This window comes from Trichosurus vulpecula, chromosome 7, assembly GCF_011100635.1.
Source record: "Trichosurus vulpecula isolate mTriVul1 chromosome 7, mTriVul1.pri, whole genome shotgun sequence".
Lineage (NCBI taxonomy): Eukaryota > Metazoa > Chordata > Mammalia > Diprotodontia > Phalangeridae > Trichosurus > Trichosurus vulpecula.
Window position 1 is genome coordinate 88,976,897 of NC_050579.1, and position 11,719 is coordinate 88,988,615.

Sequence of the window (11,719 nt, forward strand, 5' to 3'; positions counted from 1 at the left end):
TTCTAGCAGCCTCTTACTATATCACACTATATCCCTTACCATCAATAGGAGAGTGCTTCTATAATGTTGGTAAAATCTTAGCTTCCTATGTTATTGTAGAAAGGAACTAAGATGCCCATCAAAATAAAGGTGAAGGGATATTGTCCGAATACTCAATTCAAAGTAAATTATGTTCAAAAATAAATGTTAAAGTTGAAATATGTTTTTATTTTCAAGACAATTCCTCTTACCTAATGAGTTTTTTTAATTGTCTATTTAAAGGAAATTTTGGGATTTCCTTGATGCCCTTATAAGATCTGAAGAAGCGGAAGAATACTACTGAGTACTTGAAAAAATGGCATGTGAACATCAAGAATGATCTCATGAACGAGCCCTTGACATTTTGAAACATACAAATTAAATCAGTTTGATCCCTTTTTTTGTTTATTTTAGAATCAAGTTCAGTATTATTTTCCAACAAAAAACATAGGGATATGTATATATACACATGTACATACATATACATATATATGTTGTGAAAACATTTTTGTAAATTTTTTCTGCTTATCTCTTTGTATATATTTGTAATGCTGTATCTATAGAAGCTTTGCAGAAACAATGATTTCATTTAATAATTTCCCTTTGGGAAAATACTTTGCATAGTTTTCATAAATAGGAAAATTAGCATAAATGTAATATAGGTCCAATTTGGTTTTGAATGTTTGCTTAGTGCAAGTTCAGATTTTTTTGTGTTTAATAAAACCTGACAATGATCTAATTGATACAACTGATATCTTGATCCTCATGTGGCTTCCTGGTTGTAGTATCAGAGTGAACAGCTGCTGTCAGGAGGATGTATCAATATTTTCCATGGTCCTCTCCTGGACTACTCAGTGAACACAGGAGATAACTCATAAAAACCTACTTCAGAATGTCGTGAGTTTCATTTTTATCTTGAGGTCTTGAAACCTGGGGAGTCTCTTCTTTGGTGCAGTTTCACAGAGAGTAATACTATCAGCAATAAGAGTAAAATTAGGAATTTCTGGGTTAAAAGATTCAACCTGAAAGTCTTCAGGAGGTAGGGAACTTTAGACACACGGAGTGAATCACAAGATCCTTGAATCTCAGAGTTGGAAGGGCCATCCAGAGGCTATTAGGGTCTAAGCTGTACCTGAGTAAGAAACTTCTCTATGACATTCCCCAACAATGCCCAGTCTATCTTTGCTTGAATGTCCACAGCCTCCCCAAGGCAACATATTCCACTTTGGGGTAGCTCTAATTGTAAGGACATTTTTAATTTACATTAAGCTTAAATGTTCCTCTCCCTAACATCCACCACTTGCTACTAATTCTGTCCTTCAGGGCCAAACAAAACAAATCTAATCCTTCTTCCCTTCAAGTACTTTAAGATGCAGTCATGGGGGCAGAGCCAAGATGGTGGCTGGAAAGCAGGGACTTGTTTAAGCTCTCCCCCAAATCCCTCCAAACACCTGTAAAAAATGGCTCTGAACAAATTCTAGAGCTGTAGAACCCACAAAATAGCAGAGGGAAACAGGTCTCCAACCTAGGAGAGCCTGGATGGTTGCCAGGAAGGGTCTATCACATGCTGCTGGGAGTGGAGTGCAGTCCAGCGTGGGCTGCACCAGGACAGACCAGACCCAGAGTCAGCCAGCCAGAACAGGACTTGGGGCCATGAATCAGTGAGCTGTGGCAGTTACCAGACTTCTCAACCCACAAATGCCAAAGAGCAGGTTAGAGGGAAACTGTGGGATCGAGTTTGGAGTGGTCCAGCCACCAGCCCTGGTGGTGGTGGGGGTGGTACAGCAGTGGTGGCAGCAGCAGGAAGCTCCTGAGGCTGCTTCCAGAGCTACAGCGTCAGCTGCTTCCCAAGTCCCTGGCTCACATGGTGGGAGGAATCTAGCAGTGGATCAGAGCAGTAGTGCAAGGAGTGCTTTGTGGGCACAGAAGCAGGTTGTCTTGCTGTGCCCTACTTGGATCTGGATTGCAGTCCTGGTTGGCAGTTCTTGGGGGAGGAGGAGCACTGCTGTGACAGAGTATGGGGTGACTGTGGAGTAGAAGTAGCTCTGAAAACAGCAGTGCTTGGACCTTAAAGTTTGGGACTAAATATTCTCTACTCTACAAGCAGTCATATCTGGACTAAAAGCTCAAGGGTCAATTAGTTGGCTGCGAACATGAACAGGCAGCAAAAATGAACTCAGACTCAAACGCAGACTCAAACTCAAACTCTAGACTCCTATTTTGGTGACAAAGAAGATCTAAACATACAGCCAGAAGTCAACAAAGTCAAAGAGCCTACATCAAAAGCCTCCATGAAAAATATGAATTGGTCTCAGGTCATGCAAGAGATCAAAAAGGATTTAGAAAAGCAACTAAGAGAAGTAGAAGAAACATTGGGAAGAGAAATGAGAGATGCAAGAAAACCATGAAAAACAAGTCAATCACTTGCTAAAGGAGACCCAAAAAATACTAAAGAAAGTAACACCTTAAAAAATAGACTAACCCAAATGTCAAAAGAGCTCCAAAAGGCCAATGAGGAGAAGAATGCCTTGAAAGGCAGAATTAGCCAATTGGAAAAGGAGGTCCTAAAGATCACTGAAGAAAATACTACCTTAAAAATTAGATTGGAGCAAGTGGATACTAGTGACTTTATGAGAAATCAAGATATTATAAAACAGAAGCAAAGGAATGAAAAACTGGAAGACAATGTGAAATATCTCATTCGAAAAACCACTGACCTGGTGAATAGATCGAGGAGAGATAATTTTAAAATTATTGAACTACCTGAAAGCCATGATGAAAAAAAAGAGCCTAGACATCATCTTTCAAGAAGTTGTCAAGGAAAACTTCCCTGATATTCTAGAACTAGAGGGTAAAATAGAAATTGAAAGAATTCACTGATTGCCTCTTGAAAATATTCCCAAAAAGAAAACTCCTAGGAATATTATCACCAAATTCCAGAGTTTCAAGGTCAAGGAGAAAATACTGCAAGCAGCCAGAAAGAAACAATTTGAATATTGTGGAAACACAATCAGAATACTACAAGATCAAAACAAAGTTTTTGCCTGTAACTAGGAAATAAAATATACTGGCAATGGGGCATAGAAATTTATCTTGCCCTAGAAGAAAGTAAGGGAAAAGGGGATGGGGGAGAAGTGGGGTGACAGAAGGAAGGGCTGACTGAGGAATGGGACAACCAGAATATATGCCATCTTGGAGTGGGGGGGAGGGTAGAAATGGGGAGAAAATTTATAATTCAAACTCTTATAAAAATCAATGCTGAAAACTAAAAATATTAAATAAATTTAAAAAAGGTAAGGGGAAAAAAAAAAGAAATGAGACCTTTATCAGAGACACTGGTGGTTAAAAATTCTTTCCCAGTTTTCTGCTTCCCTTTTAACTTGGTTGCATTGGCTTTGTGCAAAAACTTTTCAATTTAATGTAATCAAAATTATCCATTTTGCATTTCATATTGCTCTCTATCACTTGTTTGGTCATAAATTCTTCCATTCTCCATAAATCTGACAGGTAAACTATTCCTTGCTAAAGTATTCCTTGCTCTCCCAGTTTGCTTATAGTATCAGCCTTAATATTTGATTCGTTTATCCATTTTGACTTTATTTTGATATACGGTAGATGTTAGTCTATACTTAGTTTCTGCCATACTATTTTCCCGTTTTCCCTGCAGCTTTTGTCAAATAGTGACTTCTTATCCCAGAAACTGAAGTCTTTGGGTTTATCAAGCAGTAGATTATTACAGTCATTGACTACTGTGTGTTGTGTGCATAACCTATTCCGCTGCTCCACCACTCTATTTCTTAGACAGTACCAAATAGTTTTGATGATTGCTGCTTTATGATATAGTTTTAGATCTGGTATGGCTAGGTCACTATGTTTTTCCATTTTTTCATTAATTCCCTTGATATTCTGGACCTTTTATTCTTCCAGATGAATTTTATTATTATTTTTCAAGCTCTATAAAATAATTTTTGGTAGTTTGAAAAAAAAGAATAACACAAGATCTAGAAGCTTCTACATTAAGGGATCAAAAGGCTTGGAATATGATATTCTGGAGGTCAAAGGAGCTAGGATTAAAACCAAGAATCACCTACCCAACAAAAGTGAGTATAATGCTCCAAGGCAAAATATCAACTTTCAATAAAATAGAGGACTTTCAACCTTTCTCAATGAAAAGACCAGAGCTGAATAGAGAATTTGACTTTCAAGCACAAGAATCAAGAGAAGCATGAAAAGGTAAAAAAGAAAGAGAATTCATAAGCGACTTCCTAAAGTTGAACTGTTATGTTTACATTTCTACATGAAAAGGTGATGTGTGTAATTCAGGAGACCTTTCTCAGCATTAGGGGATTTGAAGGGAATATAGACAGAGGGTACAGGATGAGTTGAATATGAAAGGATGATATCTAAAAAAATGAAATAAATTTAAGGGGTATGAGAGGAATATATTGAGAGAGTGAAAAGGGAGAGATAGAATGGGGTAAATTATCTCACATAAAAGTGGCAAGAAAAAGCGGTTCTGTGGGATGGGAAGAGGGGGCAGGTGAGGGGGAATGAGTGAATCTTATTTTCATCAGATTCAACTTGAGGAGGGAATAACATACACACTCAATTGGGTATCTTACTCCACAAGAAAGTAAGGGGAAGGGGATTAAAAAACAGGGGGATGATAGAAGGGAGGGCAGATAAGGGGAGGAGGTAATCAAAAGCAAACACTTTTGAAAAGGGACAGGGTCAAGGGAGAAAATTGAATAAAGGGGGACAGGATAGGATGGAAGGAAATACAGTTAGCCTTTCACAACATGAGCACTGTGGAAGTGTTTTACATAATGATACTTGTGTGATCTATGTTGAATTGCTTGCCTTCTCAGGGAGGGTGGGTGGGAAGGGAAGAGGGAAGAGAATTTGGAACTCAAAGTTTTAAAAACAGATGCCTAAAAAAAGTTGTTTTTTTGCATACAGCTGGGAAACAAGATATGTAGGGAATGGGGCATAGAAATCTACCCTGCCCTACAAGAAAGTAAGGGGAAAGGAAATGGGGGATGGAATGGGGTTCAAGAAGGGAGGGCTGACTGGGGAACGAGGCAACCAGAATATATGCCTTCTTGGAATGGGGGGGAGGGTACAAATGGGGAGAAAATTTGTAACTCAAAATCTTGTGGAAATCAATGTTGAAAACTAAAATATTAACTAAAATAGTAAAATAAAATATTTTTAAAAGGAGAAAAAAAGACTGCAATCATGCTCTCTATGCCCAGCTCTTTTCTTATTCAAATTAAACATTCCCATTTCCTTAAATCAATCTTCAAATGGCAAGAATTTGAGACTTTTTACCAACCTGGTTACCCACTTCTTGATATTTCCCAGCTTATCACTGCCCTTCCTCAAATATGGTATTCCAAACTGAATATTATACCTTGGACTCCTCCTAGAAATCTGCTTCTCCTCTTATATGATTAGGAAGTTATGAAATATATTTAAGAGAAAAAAAGTTTGTTAATTTTTATTCTTGAATTTTTACCTACTAACTAATGTGGGCCAATAACTAATCCTGTCTAGAACTTGGTTCCTCAGGACTCTTTTTATTGGACCAAGGTTGGTGTTTGTGACTTGCTGCTGTGATGTTTTCCTAACTGGAGTTTGGGAGCCACTGTACTAATCCAGTTTCAATGAATGAAAAATGATTCAACCCAAGAGCTAGAGGTCTTTGAATGTACTGGTTTCCAGATGATTGTTTCTTCCTCCTCCTCCTTTCTTCTTCCCCATGCTCAAAAACATGGGACCCTCAAGAACTATGTGTTTGTGTGTATGTGTGTGTGTTTATATACACACATATACACACATACACACATACATGTGTGTTGCAAAAATATGTTTCTGATATATATGTATATATAGATATATATAAAATACATATGTTTCTGTTAATTAAAAAACAAACAATTCCTATCATCCTGCAATATGAGGGCTAAGTAAAGGGCTCTAATAATAAGAGTGTTAATGGTGGAAGCTATCTCCCTTATTCTTGCTCTGATTTACTCTGAGTCCAGGTCCTGTTACCCACTAGTACAGTAGCCTCTTTAAGACAAAAAAATACTGTCATATTATATTTTGGGATATTGTATTTTCATATTGATCTTCAGATAAGCAAAGGGTGAATTTGATGAAGAACTTTAGGAAGTCCAACATTGTTACAATATATGATTTTTGATCACCAAGAGAACTTATGGCTGCTTTATATTTCCAGATTGAAGCCATCCCAGGGACTTAAACACTCTGATAGGAGTCTATAGAAGCAAGACCTGGGAGGAGGAGAGGAAGGTGTGGTCAATCAACAAATTTTTTTTTAAGTGCCTACTGCGTACTACGTGCCAGGTACTGTGTAGGAAATTGGGAATACAAAGATAGAAGCAAAACCCCATCCCTGCTCTCGAGGACGTCAACATATACATATTTAGGCATACATAAAGTACAGAGTGTCCCAAAAGTCTTAGTGCAATCGTAAGTTTTAATAAGTCAAATCTTCAGTAAGACTTCTGGGACATCATGTATTTAAAAGATGATTTTGGAAGGAGGATACTCACTGCTAGGGGTATTGAGAAAGGTCTCATACAGAAGTATCTTTAGATACTTCAGAGTTTACAAAGGGAGCCTTTGGGGAGGATTTGACTCTGTATATTTTGATAATTGTGCATTCATTTAGTATGCAAAGGTCATATGGATTGATTGATCATTTAATTATGAGAACTAGGCAAAGGAAGTATGTGACACCTTATACATGGACAAAGAATGTCTCTAATGTGTGCACAAGGAACTCATTGAAAAGTTAAAATTTTTTTTAAAATGTGCAGAAAATGGAAGCAAGCTCAGTTAATTGATAGGGAGCATAGCCAAGTCATTTGTTCCTTCAAGCAGATAGTTAGGGGTGCTGGCATTTAAAATGAGCTTTCTAGTAGAATCAATAGAATCACAAAATCAATTGAAAAGGACCTCAGAGGCCATGTATTACTCCAAGCAAAACCTCAAGAATCCCAAATAATTTGGGCAGCCAATTTTGCTTGAAGACTTCAGTTGAGGGGGAAGCTACTACTGTGTGAAGCAGCCAATTTAAATTTAGATAACTAATGATTAGGAATTTTTTCCTTATGTCAAAACTAAGACTTCCTGTCTGAAGTTCTTATCTACTGTTCCTACTTTTGTCCTTTGGAGACAGGTAAAACAAATCTAATCCTTTTCTACCTGGTACTTGAAATGCCAGTTTCATACCCATGTAATACCTCCTACCTGCGTGTATACACCTACATTTTCTGGTCTTTAAGCTAATGATCTGATTACTGGGCCCAAGCTTTCCTGATTGGTGGAAACCACTTTATCTAATTGCCTCAGATCTTTAACTGGAATTCATTGCCACCATCTTACTATGAAGGTGCTATACCCCTTCACCAGTCAATTGACTAACCAATTTGTAATAATGCTAAAAAATGTGTCTAAGAAGTTCCTGCATCCTTGGTACTTGTGACCCAAGAAGGTCAAAGTCAGAAAGCAGCATTTTTTGTTGTTGTGAAGAATTAGAAGCAAGGTATATGCCCAACTACTCAGGGATGGCTAAAAAAAATTGTGGCGCATAAATGTATTGCACTATTACTGTGTTGTAAGAAACGATAACTATGAAGAAGCCAGAGAAATGAGAAGATTTATATGCAGATTGAAGTAAGGAGGACAGCAAAAACAACATGCACACGCATTTTATTGTTGTTCAGTCGTGTCTGACTCTACATGACCCCATGGATTTCAGTTCATGGGATTTTCTTGGCAAAAATGGTTTGCCATTTTCTTCTCCAGTGTGTCCCCACTTTACAGATGAGTAACTGAGGCAAATAGGGATTAAGTGACTTGCCCAGGTCATAAAAATAATAAGTGTCTAAGGGTGGATTTGAACTCAGGATTTCCTGACTTCAGGCCCAGCACTCTATATATGGCACCACCTAGCCACCCTTGTCTGCATAAACACTACAACAATGCAAATAGAAAGAGTAATTTTAAAATGAAACTGAGAGCTATATAATTATGATGACTGGATAAGAGTTGACAAAAGGCACCTCCCTCCCATCTTTACAGAAGTGGGTGGCTCTGTGTGGGGAAAATTGCATGTACTGTCAACCTCATTTCATGTGATAGTTGGGTTTGCTGTAATCCTTATTCTTCCCGTTCTGTTTCTTATAAAGGATGGCTCCCTAGGTAGAGGAGTAGAGAAGAATGTATTTGAGAAAGAAGGTGATATAAAATTAAAATATATTAATAAATGGAGTTAAAGAAAAAAATCTTATTAAATTTGGCCCAATGCTCTAGCTCATCGAGATCTTTTTGAATCATGCTCTCTATGGTATCAAATTCGATAAGATCGCCACCTATGCTCTTATCAAGAGATTGCTGAAAATAGCTGGGCACAAGGTCAAGTGCACATCCCTGGGGCATGTTTTTGGAGATCTTAAAATTCAACATGGAACACTGATGATTACTCTTTGCTCAGCTACTCAGTGACATCCAAATCCACCTAACTATACCACAATCATCTGGGCCTTCTATAATGAGAGAGAAGACTGTGAAACTCAGACAAAGGCCTGTCAAATGTTTTGCTAAAACCTGAACAAATACCCTCTTAATCTGCTAGTCTAGCAAACCAGTTTTAAAAAAAAAGGCAAGTCAAGTTCTCAATGGAACCATGCCTATTACCTTTTGTAATCCCTGCTTATTAACATAATTACATTTGGCCTCATTATTAATGAAATTGATACTAGAATATTTAAAAATAATTCCGTCATTTTTTTAAAGTCCTGAAGCAAAATTTCTTTCGATAGTTCTTGTCTGTTAGTTTTCAGATGGACAATTTTCTGTATATAGGCATTAAAATATTGATAAAAGAAAATCTCACAAAGTAGAACTTCAATTGAATACTTTTGGTCATTATTATTTGCCTGACAATGTGGGCACAAATACATGAATTTCAATTTTTTTAGCTTGTCTCTTTGGTTTTAACACTCAAATATACTCCCTACTTTGGATTTTTGCCCTTTGAAACATATATTTTTTAAAAATACATTCTTTTAAAATCACTAAACATTACTTTTTTCATGAAAGATTTTCTTGGAGAATTTAACAGAGAAATTGTAATTCTGATTTAAGTTTCCAGGTGATGTCAATAGTGGGTGCAATAGATCTATTCTCTTTTATTTTCCTTGACAAAGGAGGGTTTCTCTAGAGGGCAGGCCTTTCCACTCGTTTTCTCCATGTTTCTAAAGTTTCAAGATTTGTCACAAGCTAGATACAAATAAAGGGCAAAATATCTCTGTGGCTCCTGGGAAAAGGAGGAGGTAATTAACTGCTGAATTGAGCCACCTTCCCAATCTAGTTCTTATATTGCTATTACCTAATTTACAACACCTGCCTAAACACCTTCTGTTACTAGGCAACAAGCTCCTCCGTTGATCATAGATCCCAGCCTGCTTTATAAGGGACTCAGGGTACATTAATAAGGTCTCAGTATGATGTCAGTTTTGCTCAGCACAACCTATAAAGTTGTTGGATGCCTTTGAAGAGTAGGTCATTCCTGGGTGTGCTGATGAATTGCCAAAGCCTTTGTGAGTTGTCTTGATGGAGTTTTTATAGCTGTGGGTCCATTTGTGAATTTTTTTTTTCTTTCTTGTTTTTTTTTTTTAGTGGTAGCATTTCAGACAGCCGGGTCTTCACTTGAGTTCCAAAGGATTCATAACACTATTGTAAAATGGTCAACAAGGCTCCTAAGCAAAATTGGGATGTGACTTTGGTGTCCTCACTCTCCCAATTCAGGGTAGTGGTTATTTCTTTGTTTTGATTTTTTTTTGTTCAGTGACTTAGAAAGTAGCCCAGAAACATTAACACTAAGATTTAAATGATTAAAAACACCTGCAAGGTTTACCTTTAACAAGGGCCAAAGCCTTAAGACAAATGAATATATAAGTAAATGAATGAATAGAGCTTCTATTCTGGGCAGAGTGGGGGTGGTGGTTTTGGTTATGAGCCATAGGGGTGGGAGGACGTAGTATTTAGGACAAGCAGATCTTTCTAGTTCCCTTTAGATGACATGGTTTCAATTATTATTTCTATGCAGATGACTCTCAGGTCTACTTGTCCAGCCTTAACCTCTCTCCTGATCTCCATTCTCACATCTCCGGCTGTTTACTGTCCATCTCAAAATGGATGTCCCACAGAAATCTTTAAACTCAACATATCCAAGACCAAACTCAGTGTCATTCTCTCTAAGCTCTCCCCTCTTTCTAACTTCCCTTTTACTATCAAGGACTCCCATATTCTCCCAGTTACCCAGACTGGCAATCCCTGTGTATTTCTCTCCCATCTTCCCCCTCCAATCTGTTGTCAAGGCCTGTTGTTTTCACCTTTGCAAGGTCTCCTAAATACTCTCACTTGTCTCTGACACTGCCACTACTCTAGTGCCAGCCCTCATCACCTCATTCTTAGACCATTCCAAAAGCCTTCTGCTTGGGCTCTTTGACACAAGTCTCTCTCCATTCCAATCCACCTTCTATTCAGGTGTCAAATTGACCATAAAGCCCAAGTCCGACCATGTTATCCCTCTATTCAATAAACTCCGATAGCTCCCTATTGCCTGTACCATAAAATATAAAATCTTCTGTTTGGCATTGAAAGCCCTTTCCTGCCTTTCCATTCTTTCACACTAGTCCTCTGTGCATTCTTTGGCTTCTATGCCATTTCTCACATGGTAACAGTGCTTTTTCGCTGGCTGTTCTCCATACCTGAAATTTTCTCCCTCTGTTTCCTGGCTTCTCAGGCTTTCTTCAAGTTCCAATTAAAATCCTACCTTCTATAAGGAAACTTTTCTGATCCACCTTAGAAGGCTAGTGCCTTCCTGTTGTTGATCACCCCAATTTAACCCCCCATATCTTCTTTGTACATAGTTGTCTATATGTTGTGTGCCCTATTAGAGGGTGGGTTTCTTGCTTACAGGGACTATTTTTTCCCTTTTCTTGTATCTTCAGCACCTAGCACAGTGTCTGGCACAGGGTAGGTGCTGAATAAATTCTTGCACACTTGACATGCACTCTTCTTACACCTAGTTAGGATAAGTACCAGGTTTTTGTCTTCATAGTTTTTTATAAGAATTTATAATTAACATGTATTGTGACAATCATTCATAGTGAATAGCCAATGAACCTCTATATTCAAACTGATAGCAAATAAATTATTGAAGTTATACGAATGAAAGCAATTCTGGGCAATTCATTTAATTTCTATTTTCCTCAGTTTCCTCATCTATAAAATGGAGATCTTCCAGGGCTGTTGCAAGGTTTAAGTGAGATAATTATAAAGTGCTTAGCACAGTGTCTGGCACATAATGTTTATAAATGTTATATATAGACTAGATGAATATTAGCTATTATTATTGTCATGATGATGATAATGATGATATATCAGAAATACCTAGTGAATGAGTTTTCCCACTGGGAGTGAGATATCTCAGCTCATCCTATATAAATCATTCCCTATTTCAATCAAGGGGGAATTCCCTGAAGTCTCTTATGTTACAAACTGGGAATAGGGATATGCCGGAGGCACTGTCTCTTCCACATGTCAATTCTTCCCTTGAATCTTTCCCTCCTGGGACATCTACATGAAGACAGCTTGAACC

At 37.7% G+C, this 11,719-nt stretch overlaps 1 protein-coding gene across 2 annotated transcripts in view; it reads left to right on the forward strand.

Moving 5' to 3' along the window:
- Window positions 1-767, forward strand: part of C7H6orf118 (chromosome 7 C6orf118 homolog) — a 77,248-nt gene extending 76,481 nt beyond the window's left edge. The window contains exon 13 of one of the 2 annotated variants that reach the window (XM_036765843.1): window positions 262-429. In XM_036765843.1, the coding sequence (XP_036621738.1) occupies window positions 262-322 (61 nt within the window). In that variant the 3' untranslated portion in view covers window positions 323-429. Of the gene's footprint in view, window positions 1-261 lie in introns of both variants that reach the window. The other variant, XM_036765842.1, reaches the window with a different exon arrangement.
- The last annotated feature ends 10,952 nt before the right edge of the window (window positions 768-11,719 follow it).